We start from the raw sequence: 24522 nt of genomic DNA, 5'->3' as shown, positions 1-24522 counted from the left end.
TAATCTTTTTAATAATTAATTTATCATTTCGTTTCTTAAAGACAGATAAAAAGAATTTCATAAATTCATACAAGCTCGACGAAGGCACACGAGAATCCATGAATCCAGCGATCCATGGATCGCTGATCTATGCGCTACGGTACTGACGCGCGAATCTCGCCGAGGATCGCCGAGCGATACCGACGATCCTCGAGTCTGGTACCGCGAACCGCGAGCCTTGCGTGCGCCGCGAGCGGCGAGACGACTCGCGAGAGTGCTCCGAAAATCCGGCGCGAGTGCGGCCGCGTGATTTGTCGCCGCGCGCACACGCGCACACTCGCTGCTCGATCATCGGCGATCGATCGTCAGCGTGGCGTGGCCGAACCGAACCGTCGCGCGATCAGTGCGCGTCGCGCCGCGTGATCGTACATTTCGTTTCGTCGCGTCGCGCTCGTCGTCGGACGAGCGCACGTGCAGCGCGCTTACTAGTGCAGTGTGCGTGCGAGTTTGCGCGAGATATAAATTCCTCGCTCATAACGGATCCGAGATTCTTCGAGGAGGTCGCGGCGAGAGCGGCGGTGCGCGAAGCTTCAACGAAAGATCGAACGGAACGTGTACCGTCGTCTTTTTCGCAAAATAACGAGTTTCGCGCGACGTGACGCGACTGATGAGTTAATAAGGAACGGCATGGCAATAACCCGCCGTCGCACAGCTGTTTTCTGCGAAACGTACGATGTACCGTCGCCGAGCTCGTCCTCGCGGTTGTAATATATATTGATGCTACGTGAGTTTAAAACGAAAGAGTGCTTTGAATCCTTGATTAAACCGCGTAGAACAACTGTTTTCTTATTATTTATACATTTTAAATATAATATATACGCAACCAATCGTTGTTACAAAATTATTCAGGAATAAACAATTTAATAATCCATTTCTATTATCATAAAATTTGCAAAAATGAAAACTGTCGTTTGCTTAATGGAATCTTATTGCATCGTCATAGTAACTGAACGGCTTCAATTAACCTACTTAATCGAAATAAAAGCAGAAATTGGTTTCGTAACTGAATAAGCTAGAATAATAATCCTGTCTAACAATTGAGTGAACTAAAGTAACGTCTAAATTCTGCACACGCACTTTTAAAAAAGCAATCAATCTGGTCGTTTCTCAAAGAAATTAAATCCGAAATAGTTTAGAAATAATTAGAATTAACTGTAGCGCAAGATACGTTTAATCTAAATTTATTTGATAGGTCAATAAAAATGGGACGCTCGAGCGGCTTTTCCTCTGATAACAGATATTCATTCTAAATTCTTCGAGCACGTCCTCTAATAATAGATAATTGCCGTAATATCTAATCTATAGTTATCTAATACTAGATAACTAATAATAGATCGTGAAAAATAAGGAAGAAAAACAAAGACCGACGAGCCTATGGCGGATGGCGACTCTTGTTTCTCGTGACAATTAATGGAAGCTGCGATAAGCTTATTCGCCAATTGCCCATCCGCCTGCATGATTAGCAATCCCAGATCTTATAAAAACAAATAATTGTATATCGATTACACGAGGTCTTACAGATACTCAACATGTGTCACAAGATTCAGAGACGTCTGCTGAAAATTGTATCATATAACGATAGAAAGAAATATTACGTACATTCATTTTGCATAATAAACAATCACTGTAGCTGCCAATGGCAACACACCGCGATCGGCAATAATATGCACGCGTGATACCCGTGATAAGGGCACACACATTAACGCGGCTTATCAGCGTTTTCGCGGAAAACGTTTAGACGTGCGGTTCTTTACATCCTCTTTGTGCCAGATTGTGACTTGCGACGATGATTCTTCTTCCTGCACTTTCGGTTTGCGTGATTACTATTGTGCCATAATCCGGAGACACGTAATAATGCGCATGAGAAACGCAAACTCATCGATAAGTATCTGCCGCGAACAAAGCAGCATAAAGCATATTTTAAATTAGATAGATATATAATTGGAGTCAATAATTTTAAAAAAATCGAAAAAATGTTGCAAAAAATAATATAAAAATTGTTTTGAAACTTTCCAAATTAAAAACTAATCTTATCAAAAAAAATTGTAAAAGGCAGTGCGCGGTGTGTAGGTGTGAATTTTTAAATAATCTTAAAAAGTTCTCTAAAAATATAGATATTGTAAGGAGAAGTAATACAAACTAGATTTCTATTTAGTTCCTGAATCTACAAGACATAAATGAAAAAAATAAACTAAAGATAAAAAAATACCGTAAAAATACAATCGGCACTCATTTCAGATTGAAGAAGAGGAGAATGAATAAGAATAAGAACATTGAACAGCACGTCACATAAAAGTAGAGTGAATCGACTGATCAAGCCTTGAAAAAGGACGAGATGAATCCTTCACCTACTGCCAATCGGAGTTTCCTTCACGGAAGTGGCAAGGCTGCCCTAATCTCTAACAAAGTCGTTTACGCCACTCTCGATAGCTTAGCCCTAAAACGAACGCGATTACCTCTACAATTGCTTCCCGTGGAGGGCGACAATGTCGTAGATATACCAGATAAAAAAGAAAAAAGACTCGTCAATGGAAAAACTTTAATTAAACGACCATCTTACAAGGTATGTCACTATTCGTATAGATATTTTGCATTTACTTTTATTACAAGTCCTTAGAATGCAGATTTTATTGCAAAAAATCCGAGAATAAATTAATCTTAATTTTTAGAACAGGCCAGTATTTAACAAACATATTTAGTATAAATATTTTAAGATTTTTAATACAAATGTATGTTTTATTGCAAATCAGAAAATATTTTAAGTAAAAGAGCTTTTTAAGTCTAAAACGAATGTCTTTAAATGTCTTAGAAATGATTAAAGATGTCCGAAAAATAAAAGTCAATTTTCTAATGCTATACAAATTTCTAATTGCGTTGTTTATTGCAATTTATGCAATTTAATAAAATTCAAACAAGAGATGGATTTTTCTAAATTCTTAAAGGTCCAAAGAGACTCTGTCACGATTATTTTTACGCATAACCCGGATATGTATTTAAAAACACAAGAGTTTACGTGGCTCCCTAAGAAACCGAGTAAGAGTTTTCTCTTACGTACGTGAGAATAAGCACGGGATACGCACATGCGGATACACGAGCAAAAGGATGCTAATAGTCGGAGGAGTGGCTTGTTAGCTTTTACGACGTTAGCTCACCATATCGGATAAGAATCACAGAGATGGAGCACCTCGATCCTTTAACTATACCTGTCGCGCATTTTCGCGACATCGTTATGCGAAAAAGCGCATTCCCATCCGAAAACTTAATCCGCGATTAAAATGCGACTTTTCCAACACGTTATCGAGCGACTTTTATCGCACGATATAGTTTATTGCGGAGCAACTGCGATTTACTTGTATCGCCGGCATTCCATCGGTTTGATGAGAGTACGGAATGTGACCGACAGGTAGAAATCACGGCTTTATACAGCCGACGCACGTGTTACTTTCTGTAAAATCCACTTTAACCACTTTATCGTACCTTTCTCACAATAAAATAAAATATTTTATTGCGAGAAAAATTACTCTTTGTTTGTTGCAACAAATTTTATTTTTACAGAATTTTTCTGACTGATTCAACATTTCCCTGCAAATATATATTCACAGGAAAAACTGTTCCTGATTTTTATTATCAAAGCTAAATATGTATTATTTATGTATGTTTTATATATTCTTTGATTAATGACTGTATACAATAGCTTCTACGTTAAAATAAAGAAAAAAATTGTATCAATATTAAAGATTAATTTTATTTTTGTAATTTCTAAATCTTTTATCATACAAGTGACATTCAATGTAATCGCCGATTGCAGAAAAAGCATTTGTTGATTAAAATAATTAACATTTCTTTTTAGAGAAGCATTGTATCATATTTTAAAAACACATATTAGGTATTCAGTGATATAGACATACTTACATTTTAATTATATTACTGTGAAATTGAATTTTTTCTAACTTTTTAAAAACTTTCTCTCTTAAAACACTTGCAACGATCGATACACGTAGTCGTCCATTTAATTGTGCCCTATTTCGTCATTAGGTGAAATCCGGAACGAGTCATCAGTGGAAAAGTTACTCCAAGTGCCTGGCCTTCTCCTCCACGAAGACGGAGAACCAGTCAACAACTCGTGCCACCAGAATACTAGATTCCGGAACCGAATGCAATATCGAAAATACTCCCGCAAAGGAAATTCAGACACCAATAAATGCGACAGGAGTCGTAGAAAATACCGTAGAAAGTTCATTTTCTACAAGGCTGTCGGCGAAAGAAGAACTTCACACTAAGGACTTTCGAAGCGACAATAACGATGATTCAGCACATACGCAAACGGAGACGAATTCTCGCGATGGTACCAATCTCGAAGATCAAAATGAAAAAGAAAAATGCTCGATCGAAAGAAGAAACTCCAATACATCCAGCGACTACGAAAGGATTAGCCTAACAGACTACAAAGTGTCCACACACGATCTTCAAGTTCCAAATGAGACAGTTCCCGAATCCATCGCACACATTTACAAGATCGAGAAAAATTCTCCGGTTCCTCCGAAGATAGTCACAAAGTCGCAGTCCGTGAACGATCTAGCGACGAGAGGGGCCACGTATGAGAACCCTTTCGTGGAATACTCGAATCAAGACACGGGGTCGATTACGAGCGACGAGAACGATGACGCGTCGTCGTCGTCGCGGCATAAGAAGAAGAAGAGGCGATTTACCAGAAACGTACTGCACTATGTACCGCGGCATCTGGTAAAGCAACCTAAGAAGAAGAAGAAGAAGCTGAAGAAGAAACTCACTCTGAGTAGCTCGCTGAGCTCCCTGAAATCATTGCAAACAGCGCCCTTTCCGAGGACCGTCCCGAACTCGTGCGCCAAGACCAGGAGCCTGTCCAGGGACGAGTTGAGGACCGCGATTATCTCGTCGCCCACAAACTTCGTTCACGTGGCGTCCGCTACGAATCCCAACCTGGTACGGGACCCCGTCGGATTCGATCTGGAGCAGATCGTGATTACTCATCAGCAGATATGCGCCACGTTACCTCTACTCATTGGAAAGGACGAGCGAGGTAAGAAATGGAAACATCGAGCAGCCCAAGGTTATCGCAGGAATGCGAATACCTCCCGCGAACGACGTACGTTCCAGGAGGCAATCCAGGCAAAACCAATCAGCCATCGAAAGTGTCGCGAATGCGTTCTCTTGACACGTCGTCAGATTTCTTTGTTGAGTTCGATAATCGTGAAAGAATTTATGCAAATATCGTCTTGCTCAAGTACGGCTTGATTTGCGCAATTGTGCCTTTGAATTTATACAACGTCAAGCCGGATAATTGAAAGCATTGAGCAAACACGCATAATATAACAATTCTGTCTCTAGTAATAAAATTAATTGTTATTATAAGTAAATAGCATTTTACATTGTTCCATTTTTATTCAAAGATTTGGTTACGTTTAAACATAGATTTTAATTGTATTAAAATATACACGTTATATTAAAATATATCTATTTATTATATCTTACACTTTCACGAGGAAGCCACTATGATAAAATATCAGAAAAAAATGCTATAATACTGTTCAACAAAAAATTAGCACATTAGACCCTATATTAATTATAAATATCTTTTTAACTATATTTTACACAACAAATTCCTTTTAAGAGCTAAAAGTTCTAACAACATAATTCATTTTGATTGCAATAAAACTTCTCCAACACGTCACATATTGTAGTTACAATATGCCAAAATACTAAAATAGCCTTTTTTGCAACTTCAATCACCACGTTCTCACAATTGTGACATGATATAGTAATTTAGTAAAAACGGAATCGTATTCAGCGCCTAAAAAACTAAACAATTATCTTCATTCGTATGCATTTTATTGTTAAATATATAGTGTAATTGATAATGAGATAACTAATAATAATTATACTTCTTCTAATATTTCATAATTGAACTTTCTGTTAAAAGGAGTGAAATTTAGAGCCAATTTAGAATCACGCCTTTTGATCAAATTAGAGTAATATCGAAATATATTATGCTTTTCTTAAGAATCTGATAGGAGACATCAGAAATTCGTAAACAGAGTAATTTCTAAAAATAGACATACAAGTGTTTCAAAACATGTGAACAAACTTCAAGAGTAGTATAAGGGCAAAAGTTCTTATAAACGTTTGTCTTATTTGTCTTTTATCCAAGTTACAGATAGTTTTATATTTCTCATTACAAACTGATTCACAGATAGTATAAAGTATTATCATTAAGTAGCTGAAATGAAAGAAATTGGTTATTACATACTGCAGTTTGCAACATAACTGCAGTATAATGTTGAATTATTAAAATACAAAACTCGAAAAGAAGATCAAATTATACAAATAATTATACAAATCTTTTTATTACTCTTATGTCTCCAATATACTTTTGAAATTATACCCATCATATTTTAAAATACCCTGTATAAAATACGAGGGCAGACGTTATCTGTTTGTACACAAAGTAGCACTTCCTGCGATATACAGCGATATCTACGAGGTAAGATTCTGACGACGGATTCTCTTGCAGATAAAAGCGATCGAACAAACTACGCGGAGATACAGAGCGACTTCTCGCAAGCGGCGAAAGTTTTGGAATCCGCCCAGGTAGTGAAAATCGCGACTGGGAATCAAACCGTTTCGCCGGAAGAGATGTACGAGCCGGTCTGCGAGTCTTCCCCTACGGCATTGCCACGGGCCAACTGCAGCTTTCTGTGGAGCAATCATGGGGCGAAGACTTTTCCAAATGACAAGCCCGACGCGACGGCTACGTACCATGCCTCAAGGGAAAACGACGACGGCACCGACAGCGAGGGATACGACGATGTCGGACCATCGAACTTCGTCGGTCAAGCGGTACGGATTATCGTGTGTACGGAAATTCCGTTATCGCAAACCTCGACAAAATGGAAATTAATTTCTGCAAATTAACGTAACTTTGTGCGAATAACGAAGAGTGTGTGAGCATTTCGAAGTAAACAATTTTTTGCGCGACAGCTTTAAAAGTCTGAGGATTTTCGAGGAAGAAACCTATTTATTTTATTAAACGGAACAATTGAAAGACATTATGTCTGTGTGCAAAATTGCCATCTAAAAAAATTAGAACCAAGTAAACGCTTGAAATGCATATAAAATTAATTTAAGTAGATTATTGGAAAAAGAGGCTCTTTAGTTTAATTATAATGATTAATATTATTATTATGCATTCTCGAGTACATTCGCAAACGTCGACGCAAACAAGCTTAGCTTTCGCGTGATTGCTAAATCAGGTAGTGCGTTAAATTGGCAACCGTCAGCAAAAGTGAAACGGAATGTCAAATAATCGATTCGCATCGCGCGATACCTGCATGCTTGCAAATTGCTGCCGGAAATCAGGTATCACGAACGATGCATAATTCGATTCACTTCTCAAATTTCGCTTTCAGGGCCACATTCGCACGCGCCGTCTTTTTCGCATCAAAAATTAGCGACGGTTTTGTCGACGCGTGCACTCGACCGCTCAAGTGCAACGTAAATCTTTCGTTTCTTCATATTACAAAAAGAATGCACGATGATGAATTTCTTATCAGGAATCCGACTACGACGACGTGGGTCCGCCGACCTCTCGCCTCGAGGCGCCCGTCGCTGACGCTAACTGCGAGGAGATTTACGACGATGTGATGCCGCCCAGCTTCAAGCAGGACAGTTCGAAAGCCGTCGACGAGAGCGATTACCTGATTCCGGAAGCCAGCAACGAGGCGTCGCGCAAGGAGCCGCCCGTGGAATTGCCAGCGACGTCTAAGAGTCGCGCGGCGGAGACGAACGACGATCAGTATTTCTCGACGACGAACAATGAATATTCCAGCGTAGACTGCGAAAGTCATCTGGGTGAGGAGGAGCGGGACGAGCTGGGTGTGTATGACGACGTCGGCCTGCCGCCCGGCGAGGAACGTGTCAATAGCCTTTATGCCGGCTCCACACCCGTCTCCGTCACAGGATTGACCTCGATGAACGGCAAGGAATCCGAGTGGGAGGACCTGGAAGAGGCCTCGTGTGCCTCGCGCTGCCCTTGTCAGTCTAATGATCCGTGGTAAGCGTGGGAATGAGAGAACAGTGGGAAAACTAATGGGGTTTCTTGAAGAAGGGGACAAATAAGACGCGAACGATATTTCATTTTTCACGAGAAGCAAAAGGTTGAGAGACCGCGACAGTTGATTTCGAGAACCATGCCGAAGACATCGCAAAGTGCAATGTCCGTGTTTATATTGTGAATACTCGAACGAGGCATGTCTTTAAAAAACAGGCTGTCCAGCTTTTCCCGTCTGAATAACGCGTCAGGCAGGTATCGCGAAAGGAATTCGCTCGGCGCGCGCGCGCGATAAGGCTCGCTTCGAAGGTACGCACATTTTTTCCGCGTTACTGAAAACAGCGCGGCTAATTGCCTTCACCTCGACCGAAGACGATTAATCATTATTAGACCCGCGAAGTTAATACACACGCGCGGCGAATCGTTCGCCGCAAATGTTTCGAAAACACAATACGGGGATACGTCGTCACGATAGCACGACGATAGCGCGCGGCGCGATTAAGAACGACATTATATTAAATATCGTTATCGCATTCCGTTCAGAGATGTACAAGCGTTTAACATGATTAATGCGACGCTATCTTACCATAGATAATTATAGCGCTGACAAAGACACGATAAGAGCTCGAGATTATTAAACACTGTTATAAACAACATAGATTCAATACGATTACGATAGATACATGTGAGTCTAAAATTTCAGCGATAGGGGGACCGAAGGACAAGTCGCCCCGAGCAAGAAGAAGCTCGCTCAACGATGGTCACGGAATGTCAGGAAGCAACGGTCCAGGAGATCTCGCAGAAGCATCAAAACGACACGGATGACCCGCGATACCGCCGTCGACGGTGAGTACCGGAGAAGGAGATTTTACTGTCGGGTAAACGGCGCGTGCCGTAACGTAATACCGCTAAGAATACACGGGTGTCTCTCCTTGAAGGCATGCATCTCCCGCTACAACTGGCGTTCTGCAAATTGCGTATAACGTACGTAAGATTTTCGCGTGAGACTTGTTTTTCCAGAGAGAAACGCCGCGATGCACTATGCGCTCATTTAAAATTACGCAGCGCACGTGCATGAATTAAGGTCCACCGTTGCAAGGATGTCGCGTGACACTCGTGGGAAAGTGAGAAGAATGATAAATGTTACTTTATCTTGCACATTACATAAGCAACGTGCCGAATGTTTAGTCGTGCGCCAAACGGCAGCATCGCGTTCTATTTGCTTATAGAGATTTTAACTGAATTGCATATATAAATAATTTCGATGAGAGAGATTACTTATCTGTATATAGTGTCACTTGCAAGACAGTCTGCCGGCAGTCTGATTGCTGACGGCAAAAATAGACGCGCCGTTAAGATAGAATTGTTACATAGCTATCGTCGACAATATCGATATTTATAAACGTATTACACATACGCTCGCATCACGGAACTACCCAGTGACTTTTCAATGCTGGGTGGCTGTGGTTCTTCCAACTGTGTTTCGACAATTCGTACTTTCGACATCGCCCGATGATGTAGTCTTCCTGAACGACACGTCAAACACGTGACGAGACTTGCCCAAGCTTTTTGCCATTCGTAACGTGTACTTCTCAGCAAAAAAGAAAACGAAATACCGCATCCGTAAACATTCGTATTCGCATAATGTTCGAATAAAAGACGAACCGCTATTATCGAGATCTCCTTGCCGAGATAATATAGGTAGACAAGAAATACATTAAGATGATTTGCTACCGAGAAACTGTTACCACTGTTATCGAGATCCTATTATTAGAAATGAGTGAGAAGTCCATTAGCTTTAATACTACAATTAAAACTTGAAACCGTATTATTGAAAGTGTATGAAAAGTAAGTATACCGACGCGGACTGATTTTATAAATCCGAAAATAATTCCTAATCCGCTTCCGATGCTTTCCAATTTACTGCTCTCGAAGGACAATTGCAACTCGACGTGGAAATCGTCATCATCGATAGGAGTTATTCTTTTGAAGCAACACAACAATCATAGCCTCTTCTCTTCAAGATCCTATTATTGATTATGCGCGAGAGGTACATTCGCGAATTGACGTTTATATAGATCGAACGTGAGACTTTTACTTTCGGCAAACACGTGTGCGTGTTCCGGCGAGTTTAGAGTAGGTCCATAATTATACCTGAGAAAGTTCTGATGCATGACGATACCGATTTTCCAATATCGCAAGACGTTGATCAGCGAGCGTTCGCCACGTCTTCGGGATTCCCAGGCCCGGCTTGGCAGCGTCCGGGAATTAATATGCCAGAAACGACTTTATTCCGAAACGAGTATTGCGACGGTGTGTCGAGAATTGCAGTACATATAAGATATATAGCGTATTTATCTCAACAGTGTCACGGCCGCAAACACGGTTCTGCGACTTTGTGCAACGAGGCAACGTGCGAGTGAGCAAGGCGCGGTAAATCCGTAATCGCGTTCGTTCGCAACGAACGTCGTGTTTGAAGGACAGTGGGCGGTGGTAATTGACTCGACGTACATATCGCTGATGCCGCCTTTAATGTAATTGAAAGACAAGGCCGCGCGAGGTCGAGGTGCCACGACAAAGCACCTACTCTCCATTAATTCCGAGTTCCGCTGCACATCGCCGCGTGATCAGAATGCGTATGTAGTTGCGTACGAGGAACGCGAGCCAAACCGTGCCACCGTGAATGACCCACCGACGACGACGATTTTGACATCGAGCTGCAATCATTCTGCGAAAGTTGGGTAAACTGGAAAATATCGAAGGAGAATTCTAGCCATCGCGCGAATTCAAGATCGCGAATTTCATACATGACAATTACATATATGATTACTTTGGCGACGATAAAATATAATAGGTGATCTATAGAAATTGCAACAAAATTATTTTTTAAATTGTTAAATCAGTGCTTTTTTAGCTAATACAATTTTTTTCAATCTGTAGGTATATTATACTTCACATCTTTACTCTCCATAAAAATAACTACATTTATTTTAAATAGTATAGGCAATAAAAAAATTAAAAGACATAGATATATAAGCATATATTCTATTACAATTGTTTATATATTTTTTCTACTTTCTCTATCCCTATTTGTTTTATTTATCATCAATTATCAAAATGTATACTTTTAAGAGTAAGCTATTAAGAGAATTTTGTTTGTTCGCATTTGACATTTGAAAGAATTAGAAAAGAATTCAACACGTAGTGCGATAATACCTGATTTTTAAATTTAATAATTCAATTTTACAGAATTTATGCAATTTCTCTTAATTCTCTCATCTCCCTCATACTCTCTATTCAAGTATAATAAATGGAAATATTTTCAGAGTTTTTAAAACATAATTTTATCAGTTATTTAAAAAGCAATAATTAAACAAATTTAAAAATTGATTTCATTACAATGTTTAGAACATCTATTGCACTGTTATTGCCGAAAACAAATGTATACATAATTCATATAGATAATTTCACAGAATATTTCGTAGAATAATTACTGCGTTGCATAGAATACTAATAAATGGATTTTCACCGCTCCAAACTTTTCTCTTACCTCTTGCCGCACACTAATTACGCTAATTAATTCACGAATATCGTTTTCATGTTAATACGGTCGGTCATCTGGAAAGCATCGGCATTCTAATGGCACCGTGTTGTATAACTTGTCAGATAAGAATTTCAATTTAATTGAATCTAGCTTAGAATAGAATGACGAGCGGATTTATGAATAAAAATACCTCGCCGAAGACGTCAATTCAATTTCGCGGGGATGACGGCAAGGCTCGCACGACGCATTGTACCGTGATATCAGTAAGGATGATCGCACAGTCGCGCATAGTGTTCAGGTAAAAGCTACTTGTTCGTCACACGTGTTTCTGCGACGACCAACGGACGTAATCACGTAACGCGCGCGCACATGCGTGCGTAATTGCCTTTTTTTTCTCTTCTCCTCGCAACATGCGACCGCCATATGGGCCGATAGATGAGGATGTCGTAAGCTGTCCGTTGTAATACGAAATGCGTCTTAACTCGCGGGAAAACTAATGAGAGATGCGCGAAGCGAGAAACGGTAATTTACACGCGCGAATCGAAGGATTCGCTTTAACCGCTCGTGTGCGCGAGATTGATACGAGAAACCGATTATCAATTCGAGACGGCGAATAAAGCGTGATGCGAAAACGAAGCAATGACAAACAGTTAATAATAAATTCAATGAATGTCGCTCTCGCTAGCTAAGGCAAGAAATTGAAAACGGTTTCGAGTGTCCCGTTTTATAGAAAAACGATTTCATTTTGCACGGTCATTGCCTCGAATATCTAACGCACTAACGATCGGCTTGATCGTAAGCTCGCTGCTCGAGTGCTCGCTGCACGCTCGATGCGCACGATAATGAAACGCTTCCATCCTGATACTGCATCATCTGTACATTATTAACTGTACTTTAGGAATGAGTAGGAATCATTTAATGCGCTTAATAATTACCTGATGATATCGACTGAGTATATTTGACACCGTAAAGCGTTCATAACAACATTTCCTACGGGCACTCGGTGAACTTTCGTAAACTGAGATTTCTATGAAAAATAAGATTTCGTTATTCTTCACGGAAATGCTTGATGAGGTTTCTCACGAACCACAGCGCTTGACAGGGTAAACTTATTTCGTCAAGAATAAGTACCAGTTTTTAAAGGGGTTTTCACACAACTAAACTGATTTAGCACCGGCACTCTGTCAGTAGCACACATAAATTGATGAAACTTATTATCGGTGGTACCCCTTTAGATAATTATTACGAATAAAATCGTCAATATTACAAATTACCTTGGTTCTGTCTATAAATTCTTTAATAATTATTATTGCAGCTAATGATTATATATAATCGGACATGAAGTAATTTTCTTTAAAAATATTTCGAAAATAATAGCTCTTACATCATAAGCCATAAGTGATTGAAGATCTTGAAAAAGTGCTATATTTCTACAAAATATTTATAAAGATTTTTTTTATTCATTATAGAGGTTTGATGCAAAAATGATGATTAAACCACAAAGATAACAGCTCCCATTTGCAGAATATGTTTACGACATAAAATATGCAAAAAGAATTCTTCTGGATTGTTTAAAAAATATTATATCACTCTTAATTTCAAATTTTTATTTCTATTACTCGTAGAGTAACACACTATGTCATAGTTGCAATGTATCCAAATCGTGCACCTACTGATTATATTTGTATCTATAAGGAAAGACATTAATTTAAATAACGTGCGTTTTCAACAGAAAAATTCTCATCATCTTTTATCGAGTAACATCTCCGCATTTTCAGGAGCTCATAGGTCTAAATTGTCGATGCACACCTTATGACCATCTCTACCAATGCAAATAAATTTTAATCTTGGTTTAAACTCACTTTTTATCTTTTTCTAAGAGTTCTAAGAGTCAGAAAAAGATAAAAGATAAATTAAAGCCGAAATTAAAGTTAATCTGCATTGGTGTAAGAAACGGATATTAGCCTTCGAACAAGCCTCCATCGTGTGAGAGTTGCTTTAAAGAAATCGTGTGAGGGCTCCTTAAGAAACCAGCGTGCGAGGTGAAAGCGCCAATTGCGCGCTCTCATTGTCAGTCACGGCCGAGCCGCGAGCTGTACGGTCGCTTCTCTCGCGGTTCTCTCGCCGAGTTTTCTCGCAGCGCGCGAAAATCGGCCGGATCTCGCGCGTCGATCGCGCGCGAGAAACGGAGTTTTTCCCCGCGGTAGAGGAAGCTCTTTTTCCTCTACCGCGTCGCGGCGGAAACGTCTCGCGCGTCTAAACGAGGCGCGCGGAGCGCGGACGCGTCCCGCGCCCGCCGGCGCTCGTCTCGCTCCCCGAGCTGCGCACCGAGACGAGATGTGGAAATGAGAGAGACGCTGAAGATCCGACGACCCAACACGCAAGGTAAGAAAAACGAGAGGGGCCCGCTCGTCACGCCGCTTGCCTGCGCACGACCGCGTTCCCGCGAGCACCTCGGATTTCGCCAAATTTCGAACAAGGATCCTCATTATCCTTAAACTGATGGGGAACAACGGCGGCGCGGCGGGAACTTTCCGTCATCGTGAGACTTCCCTCACAAACGTCCTTGATCCGTCGATCAAGTCGCTCCACCAGCGAGAAATCGCCATCGCAATTATCCGATCGCGTCTTCTAACTATTTTCTATATGTTCTCTTCTTCTCTATGTTTAAAACTTTTTCCAAGTTCAATTAATTGTCGCATCTTTAGCCCAATTTCACCGCTATTGCGCGCGATGATTTCATTACACTACAAATCCGATAAAGTATGTGACGTGTACATTTCATAGTTTTATCCTTACATTATCTCTTATTTTGTCTACAACTCCGTTAAAAATGATTCTAATGACGATCGCGAGTTACTTGAATCTCGGGAAAACGGCTCGGGAGAATAATTAGAACATCTACTTTCCTCAGTAATTAATGAGAGATTGAAAAAGTTCGCAGTAGACTGCGCTCTCCTTTCCTCTCGGAGAAGCTGACTCGAATTCGAGTTCGTCGAATATTTGTCATTAATTTCCCAGATTAAAGACATTTTTTTAGACATATCATAAGACGTCTTATGTCCCGATTTTGGACATGCGTGCGCCCGGGTCTTTGTCTTTGCGCATCAGACGTTTGAATCAATATTTTATACATTCTTCGATAGCGCGAAATGCGTTACATAAAATTGTCGATTGCCGGCGGCCGACTCGGCGAAAAACGAAAGTCGTCGTCGTCGTCATCGATGGACGCGAAATTCCATCGCGGTGGGGAATCCGATCGCGTGTTCGGCGTGTTTCGCCGTCCCACGGCCTTATTTGACTCAACTCCGCGCCTGTTTTGTGTCCCTATCGCCTGTTTCCCTCGTTCGCGAACGTGGTCCAGCACGCGTAGGCGAGAGAGCGCGTGCCTCTGGATTCCTCTGGTTCTGGCTCGGCTCGGCGAGTCTGACCTTGAAACCGGATGATTTCAAGTGGCCGTCAGCCTGGGCGGCGGATCGGTGCTTCTCATCGGCAGCGAGCCGCAGAAGAGCGCCGGGGAGCGGAGATCGGCGGGCCGGGGCGATGATCTGCCGCAAAAGACCCAGGGCCTGGTGCAGCTGCGCGTTGTCAGCCTCGACGAGGACGTGGACACCCAAGAGACGTCATGTTACGTGCACGAAGGTACCTGCGCGGGGTACTTTAGGTCACGCGATTAAACAGATGGAAGGAATTGTTGGCGTTACATTTAAGTTCATTACCTTCATTCTCGCGTCATATTAATTATTAATAATTGTAAGAGACACGTAAATTCACGTGTATCTACTTGGAAATCGTTCGATGAACGCATCTCTATCTGTCCTAACACGATTTTTCGAACATCCTTGCAACGCGGTCTTGCCCAAGAGATATTTAAGGAATAAATAATTGTTAATGCGGCAATTTAACTCTTTGCGACATTGGGACGTGTTTACACATTCAGGAAAGAAAGAACCCATTTTTGCAGTCTTGACGTGAACATTTCAGAAATTTGACACGAAAGTATATACGCGGGGTTAATACTATTGGTCACGCGTGAAAACGCGATCAACAAATAGAAAGAATTGTCATCGTGGAGATTATTGATTGATATACTGTCTGATATTATGTTCACGTTTGCGTTTCCATTATCCTTTGCATTTTATTGACTAAGAAATACATCAATTAATGTATTCGCAAAGCATATGTGCGATAAACAGTTTTTTTTTATATTTGCTCTGATGGGATTTTTTGAACATCTTTGCAGTCCGATATTTAAGGAATAAATCACACTGTTCAACAAAAAATTACTTTTTTTCAAGCACAAGAACGAGAATTGTTTCCCGTAGTTTCTTAGACGTTCACCAAATTGCTCTATTACGTCACAATTTTAAGAAATTTGTAATTGAAGACGTAAAAGACGGCTATTTTAGGGCTATTTTATCATATTATAACTATAATATACTAGAAAATAGATATGACGCGTGCTAGAAAAATTTTATTACAATCAAAATTAAATATTATATATTGTTAGGATTTTCAACCCTTAAAAGAAATTTGTAATTGTTTCTATAATTTTTTCCATAAAAAAATTATAGAAAACCGATTATCTTCGTCCTTTTTTGCATTTTTTTATATTAAACATTATTAATTATTATCAAGTAAGAAAAAACGCGCATTTGTAGACATTTATGCATTAATCTGCAGAATAGCGAAGCTATTTAAATATTAGACTGGAATATATATATATTAGAATCTATATCTTGAAGATTTTTTACGCTTCTCCTGAATTACAGAAAGAGCGAAGAATGAGCGACAATATAACATCTTCGTAACAGCTCTTCGTAACTTCCGGTTTCCCTGATCAGACTTTCTCTTTATCAGACAACGTTTCCGATGACAGCACGTACGAGAGTCTGTATTCCTGCCAGCCGGATGACTTCAGCAGCGATTCGGAAACAGAAACGAGCATTACGCGGCAGCCGCATGGCGATCGTGTAATCGACGCTTATCTAGAATGTCCTACGAGGCCGACTCCGCCGCCGCCAAGAGAGGCCAGTCTAACTCAGACCCTGGGCAGGCGGATAAAGATGCTGCGCAGGACCTGGAGCATCACCAAGGGCAGCCTAGGCAGGATCAGGCGGCGAACGTCCATCGACGAGTCCGGCTTTGACGACAAGGAGCAATCCGTCGTCAATGAGCCTCACGCCGACGCTGGAAGGTACTTCAATTTCCGGTTGAAGCACTTCAGCCGAAAGAACGTCGTTAGCCCGCCGACTTTCTATCTTGATGAGAACGACGGAAACGATGGCATTCGCGACAACAACAACGGCAACGCCAAGGAGGCGATTTACACCAATAGCCAGTACATGGGAAGCGGCAGCGACGACTCCTCGAAAACTTCGACCGGCGTTGATGTCGGTGAGTCTCGATGATTTACCAATCATCGTTTTTTTTGTCTTTTCTAATTTACAGCAAGGTGTGCACGACAATGATATTGAATTCTACAAAACAAATTCTGAATTGATAAATAAAGTATGAATTAAATTATAGTGGATAATAATATCTTATAAGCATTATTGCAGACATTAGTCCAAGATTCTAGAAACACAGAACGATAACTAGAGATAATTCGTTGTAAATTTCTCTAAATAATAAATTAGAAATCACAAACGGTCACGAGGGAAAACGAGTTTTATTGGCACATCTGCGAGAGCGACCTGATTTTACCACAGGCACAGGCTAAATTTAGCGATTCTCACAGGCGAAATATCGAGTTTTTGCTCTGCGATTTTCGGAATATTCCCATACGCGTAAGAATGCCACACGCTGCACCGATGCATAAAAAGCATACGGTTGTATACTTTCACGGGACTCTAATGGTACTTCCTTCTAATTAATTAACGTACACGCCAGAATTTACGATCCATGCGCGCTCGCCGACGCTTGACTGTCGAGAGCGCGTTCACGCATGGGAATCAGCGCTGCATTGATAAAATATTATTGTTTTAGATCATTACAGTGTGCTTGCCGATCAGGAGCCTCTCTATCAGTTTTATGCGGCCGCGGTGGCTCGCGTTGCTTTCGAATCGGATTCCGAAGGCTACGAAGAGGTAATGCTCTTAGTTATGCTTAAAATTTAAGGCCATCTTCAAAAAACTTTTTCAAACAGATTATATTTACTAGACATTGTCAGAATAGTTTTCAATAGAATGTAATTTTTAAAAATTGATATTTTTTCTGATAATTTTTGTAAATAAAACATATTAATACATTCTTTGTATAATATAAGGAGATTTTTCTTGTTGATCTTATTTTTTTAATAATTTATAGTTATTCAGAGAATAATACAATATTTAATTTTTTTTCTCTTCTTCTTCCTCTTTTTATTTTATTTTACTACATTTTTTTATTGCGTGGCTCACCAAAATCTATAATTTTTTAGTTTTCTTATTTTTTAAATACTGTTTAAGACATGGTAACGTATTTCTTTACTTCATGATTTATAGAATTCAAAATAAATATTGCTTTATACAATGTTTCGTTCAGGTAGAAGATATGATGTGGAAAACGGAACCAGCTGCGGCAGAGCTTGCTAGATCAGGACAAAGAATGCTCTGGTGTCACACTCCACAAGTGATACATAGTGGCCTCTTACGTAAGTTAAAAAACCGTATATTTAATTGTAGAGATATTTCTCATGTAGTAAAATATATCGAGAGTGAAAAAAAATGGTCATGAAAAATTAGCAAAAGAATTTTTAATATTAGGAAAACTAACCCCGGAAGAGAAGAAGATTCAGGAAGCAAAGTTCGAGATCTTAACGTCCGAAGCATCGTACTTAAATTCTCTTCGAGTCCTAGAGAACGAGTTCCTCAATAATAATACACTAATGAATGAGATTCTAAGGCCGATCGAGAGAAAGAAATTATTCGGTGGAGTCCCGAGCGTGTTATCGGCGTCGCAAACGTTCCTAGCTGAACTGGAAGCTGTGTGGAGGGAAGATCCGATGTTGCCAGGCTTATCGGAGGTATTGCTGAAGCATGCCGAAAAGTGTCAGGCCACGTATGTGGCGTATTGCTCGAATCAAGTCAGCATTGACACAACCCTGAAAGAACTCAAGTAAGATGATCAATGATCTCATAAAATACATATAAATCGCTTTTTATATTTGTGTTTTCTGAAGGATTTAGATAGTATATTTTTTAATTGAACAAGACAGTAATAAATACACATTGTTTAGCATTTTATAGTTATCACGCTCTTTCTATTGCAGAGATCGGAGAGGCGTAAAGTTCTTAGAAGCTATCAATCGCATACAGATGCGACCGGCATGCCAAAATCTATCTCTGCATTCCTTCCTAATGCTACCAATGCAGCGTGTTACAAGGTATGTACAATATCAGCCTCAAACCAGTTATTTTAACTAAATTCAAATCTCAAGAAGTTTATTTATTAGATATCATGTCAATTTTAAACTTCGGATTGTTTAATCAAAAATTTATATAGAAAATGATTTACACGCTAATAATTTTGCGTAGATTACCCTTACTAGCTGACGCCATTCTTTCCAAATTATCGATGGGAAATTCAGACAGAATGTCTTGGGAAAAGGTTTTATCGACTTTGAGTAACGTCGTTGCTGAATGTAACGAAGGTGCGCGGGCTGCTGCGCAAGAAGCCGAAATGGAAACTTTGGCAAGGTATGACATGCTATTATTACTTAGTATATTCTTATTCTTTTATTATATAAAAGTATTGCATAAAATAAGTTACATGTATTTAATTACAGGAAACTGGAGTATGCCTCAAAAATTAAACCAATCATGCTGAGAGGCAAGCAATTAGTTAGAAGTGGATCGGTCGTGCAATTGTCAACTAAAACGGACACCGAATATAAGCTCACATTCGGGAAGAAATTTATCAAGACGCCACTCTACCTTCTACTACTCACTGATTATCTTCTAGTCACAAAATTGAAATCTAAGTAAGATATTATTTAACATAATTGCGTTTTCGTTGTTTCGTTGAATTGAGCTCTGAGTGGGAAACTCCAAGTTTCTACCAAAATTGGTTTCATATTACAATTGCAATTTTTATGGAAGGAAATTGTAAACCCGTTGCTTTCCATTTTGAAAAATTAAACTGATTTTATTTAATTTATTTATTGTTATTGTTTGGAGATTTCTGTTTCTCCATGAACAGTATCGTACAGTATCGTGATATTTATCCCCAATATTGATGAGATATTATTAAAGATAGCAAACCCTGTGTAAATTTTCAAAACATTGTTTTAAGATGTCTTTAAGACACTATATTTAAGATTATTTTTAGACATTTCATGAGACAATATTAATTATGCAGAAATATATCAACAAGAAAAAATACGAGAGATGAACTGTTGTTGCTTGACAAATCTCTTTTATATATGGAATTAGTAGTAAGTTATGTAAATATAAAATCATAAAAATGTGCCGATTTATTAAGTATTTTCAGTTCCTGTCTCGTGTCTTTCATGGTAATGCGCGCGCGCGTATGTGTGAGTGTTACGTGTGGGTTTTGTTGCGTGTTTGAAGACCTGTTTATTCATGTTTTCCCTGTATAAGAACAGATAACCAGGAAAAGTAATATCGATCGACTGATAAAGATTGATCTCTGCCAACAAAACCGGCCTTTCAAAAAATGTGAAGAAAAAATCTCGCCTAAGCCATCACATCTAAGCCGCGCACGTGTAGGCTGTAATATTCGATTCTAATTTTCGTGTGTAACATGCGTGCGTGCAATCCTTGAGGAGAATGCTAAGTCAACGGAGAGCCAAAACGGTTTGTAGAAGCAGTTTCGTCGAATTCCGTTGGCAGGGATCGTTTATCAGTAGAATATTGATTTTCGAATTCTCTGGTCTGTTATTGTTATACGGGGAAAATACATAACATGTACCTTTTGAATAAGTTCTTTTATTGATGAGAAAACTAAGTTTAAAATAAAATACTTTGCAGTGCTCATGACGAATGCTACACCGTCATAGACGCGTGCAAACGTAATCTTCTGGCCCTAGAGTCGGCTTCCGAAGAATCGCCGTTTGCCGGTCGGAACGCTATGATATTGACTTTTCTGGAGAATCATTGCGGCAGCCACGTAGAATACATCTTGACGTGCAAGAATAATACGGAACGAGAACGATGGTTGGAGGCTGTCTCGCCGCCTAAACGTGGCTTAGTTGGAGAAACGTTGTATGAATCTTGGGACTGCCCGCAAGTGATGGCCAAGCACCCATATTCACCAAATCAACCAGACGAGCTGTCCTTACAGCCAGGTAATATATCACACATTTAATGTATATGTATACATATATGTATTATATATGAGGTTTATGCAATAATATTTTTATCACGTTCTAACATATCATCAAACAGATATAGTCAATAGAACAATTTTGATTTTAAGAAAAAAAAACATTTTTTAAATAAGAATTTATTATCTTCTCCAAGTTTTATAAACATTCACAAATTAAATCTTTACAAAGTACCTCATATAATAAAAAATCATTAAAAACTTAGATACTTTTTCTTAAAAACTGATTCTTTAAAAAACATTTTCTCTTGCAGTAATTAACAATTCAGTTATAATTATATTCCTACTAAATTATATTATAGTGGAAAAATCATGATTCTAGTAAATTTGGTTGTTTTGTTCTTTAGGAGACGTAATAAACGTACTAAGGAAAATGGCAGATGGTTGGTATCACGGTGAAAAATTGTTAGACGGCGAGCAGGGATGGTTTCCGGCGAATCATACAAAAGAGGTTGCATCGGAGCACGTGCGTGCACGGAATCTAAAGCAACGACACCGTCTTTTAGCACTCAGCAATAGCGTAATACAACAAAGAAGAGCGAAACAAAATCAGGGGATTCATTGACGAAATTAAAATGTGATCTGAGCTCGAATCACTCAGACATTGTGATCGTTAATAAATTATTTGTTTATACATACGCGATTTCTATGATATTTCAGTATTGAATATCCTGATTAACTATGTGCCAATGTAATGTTACTCGTTAAAACAATTTTCTAAAATCTTTTACTGTATATTGGAGCTACAGAAAGCTGATGAGAAAGGTGTAATGGTATATTTTATATATTTCTCCTTTGGCTTTCTCAACAATTGGGTTTTTACGAGGTCGGGGTGTTAGCCCGACGCCCAACCCTCCTCCTTTATCCGAGCTTGGGACCGGCAGGGAGACTTATCCATAACAAGCACCCCAGGCGGAGTTATTTTACATATATATTGTATATAAAGATGTGAAGAGAGAAAAAAAGAGAGAATGTGTAACAAAAGTATGTCATTTATTATTTTTATACAAATACAATATAAACGTCATTTATATACTTCTTTATTCTTAAATATGTTCGACTTGGTCTAGTATAAGAATGTCTGAACTTAAAAAATGGAATAAAAATCAGTTGAAATGAAAGATACAGAGATACTGAACATGTGGTATTCACAAATACGTATTGCAGTCTTGTATAATATATAAAAAGTGCTCTCAACTCATATATATATATATATATAAATATAATTAATTATATTTTCATTAATAAAATTTTATTAATAGATAATAAAAAAGAAAAAATTCTGAAATAAAACTATAAAAATTATTAAAAATAGTGTGTTTAACATTTATATTGACGTAAATAATATGCTAACTTCGATAGAAAATAGAAAATATTATCAATGTGAATACTTCGTTACGTTTTCACGAACTGAAAGTTCATGTTTCTATTTATTTGATCGAGATTAATCTTCATCCAAACACATTTATATTACTCATAAGAAATTTTTCCATATATAAATTCCTGAATTTCTTGTATCTCATCGTGTTTTCAACATTTAAACAGTCTTTGAAGAGTCATTGCATATGAATTTGCACAATGGCATAAAAATAACGTATAAACGTATACATTAAACTGATAAAACATACAAAATCATGATTAAAAATTCATTAATCGAGATATTTACGCGTTATAATTTGTGCCACTGTCTATAAATCGGTATTAATCATTTGATGCAATGGGCTTATCACAACCCATATTAAATGATGCTCTTATCGAGCAAACAATTGACTGCAATGCATCGTTAAATACGTGTCTTGGAATGTCCAGATGGTTTTACGTCGAACAGCTTCCTAACGAAATATACTTGGACCATAGTCGTCAACGTAATAACAAGCACCTGCGCGATTGACCAAGTCTGTACGTACGAGTTATTGTCCGACAGCAGGTTTAAATCCCTGGCCTCTCTACCCCTGCTCCAATGTTGAGTTTGGAGCATCTCGTTGATATTTTTCTCCACATTCACGATTGTATTCTGAAAAAGAAATAAATAATAATTATAATAGTGATATAATAATATATAGTTATGCAACATATATTTTATATATTAGTAATTATATATTATATATATATTAGTATTGTATATTACAATATGTATATATAATATATATTATTAATATGTAATTTAATTTGTTTATCAAAACAATATATTTTTTATATTTGTAATTGCAACGCCTACAGAAAAGCTTACGCGAAACACATACCGTAAAGTTCTCGACGGAGAGATTCAGTTCTTCTAATTCCTGTGTATATTTCTGCCACTTGTCGTATCTGTAACAACAATGAATAAGATAAAAAATAATAGATGTTTTAACATTTCTCTCTGATACAGCATATATTTTTGCGAACATAAAAGTCTCACCTGATCACCGTGATGTACAGATTGACTAATTTCGCAGCAAATCTCGAAAACTGGTTATCAATACACACGCTGTAATAACCACCGTTCACCGATTGATCCTGATAATCAGCATTGGCACGCCATTGATAAGGATAAACTATAACTCCTTCTGGATTTCTTACTGCAAAACCAGCTTTCCCGTCACCACCTCGCAGAACCTATAATCAAAACAAGCTACTTGAGTCGGTGTTGTTGACGTATCAACATATCAGTTATTATTTTCTATTCTAACGTTTGTAATATGTTTTTCTTTGCAGTTCGTTTGCTCTGTTATTAAAGCGCGCCTTTAAACAACTTTTGATAATAATTCTTAAAGGATCTTGTTGATATTGCAGTCATATAAAATTATTCTTTACATACAATCAAGATTATCAATTCCCGGGTTCTACATCACAAAATTACAGACATGTACATCCTCTGAAAAATAGGTGAGCAGGTGTCACCATTTTTTTACAGCAAGGTAAACGATCGTAAAGTTTACAAACGTATTGTGACCAGCATGAACTGTCGGAGCAAAGCGCTCAAGTTGCGTGCTCTTTCGAATCGTGCATCGGAAAAAGATGTCCCGAAAAAAAATTGTCTCCAACTCCACGTAACCATATGGTCAACCGCGAGGGAGTCCCGTATCCCAATATACACTCATGCTGAATTTCTCATCGGCCGAAACGGCTCGCTCTAGGACTCGACGGATATCTGGGCGACGGTACCTGGAAACTGACGTAGAACGTCGCGCCCGGGTTTACATATTGGAAGTAACAGTCCTCCTTGCCGGCGTCAATGTGCACCTTGTAGTCCATCGCGACCGCGGGCAGGTCCTCGTAAGAGAAACCATCGGCCGGTCGAGCGATCAGCATCAGAATCAGGGAGAGCACGCCGAATAGCACGCTGCCGAGCTGCACGAGGAGGGACATTGCAGCGGCATAAGCATCACGTCGGCGACAGCCACCGATCACCGAGATCACCGGACCCCGCTCAACGGAACAGACCACGCGTAAACTCTGGAGGATCGAGGGATCGGATTAATTCCATCAGAAGCAGAACAGCATTGCGCATGTGTAACGCACGTCATCGACCACGTGACCGATC

The 24522-nt window shown here is 39.1% G+C and overlaps 2 protein-coding genes across 2 annotated transcripts; one reads left to right on the top strand and one right to left on the bottom strand.

Annotated features, from left to right (window-relative positions):
* Positions 1-253: 253 nt before the first annotated feature.
* On the top strand, positions 254-21632 carry Exn (Ephexin). The gene is made up of 15 exons (XM_071773224.1): positions 254-763; positions 2278-2602; positions 4075-5098; positions 6590-6915; positions 7629-8128; positions 8829-8971; positions 16530-17066; positions 17658-17758; positions 18195-18303; positions 18416-18767; positions 18922-19035; positions 19187-19348; positions 19438-19632; positions 20642-20958; positions 21344-21632. Exons 2-15 carry the CDS (start codon positions 2375-2377, stop codon positions 21559-21561), a joined length of 4326 nt encoding a protein of 1441 aa, XP_071629325.1. The 5' UTR covers positions 254-763; positions 2278-2374; the 3' UTR covers positions 21562-21632.
* Positions 21633-21970: 338 nt separating this feature from the next.
* On the bottom strand, positions 21971-24476 carry LOC139809937 (transmembrane emp24 domain-containing protein 1). The gene is made up of 4 exons (XM_071773236.1): positions 24144-24476; positions 23398-23594; positions 23240-23306; positions 21971-23010 (listed from the first exon to the last, which is right to left on the bottom strand). Exons 1-4 carry the CDS (start codon positions 24345-24347, stop codon positions 22780-22782), a joined length of 699 nt encoding a protein of 232 aa, XP_071629337.1. The 5' UTR covers positions 24348-24476; the 3' UTR covers positions 21971-22779.
* Positions 24477-24522: the final 46 nt, after the last annotated feature.

This window comes from Temnothorax longispinosus, chromosome 3 (assembly GCF_030848805.1).
Source record: "Temnothorax longispinosus isolate EJ_2023e chromosome 3, Tlon_JGU_v1, whole genome shotgun sequence".
Classification (NCBI taxonomy): Eukaryota; Metazoa; Arthropoda; class Insecta; order Hymenoptera; family Formicidae; genus Temnothorax; species Temnothorax longispinosus.
This window is presented reverse-complemented; position numbering and strand designations above follow the sequence as displayed.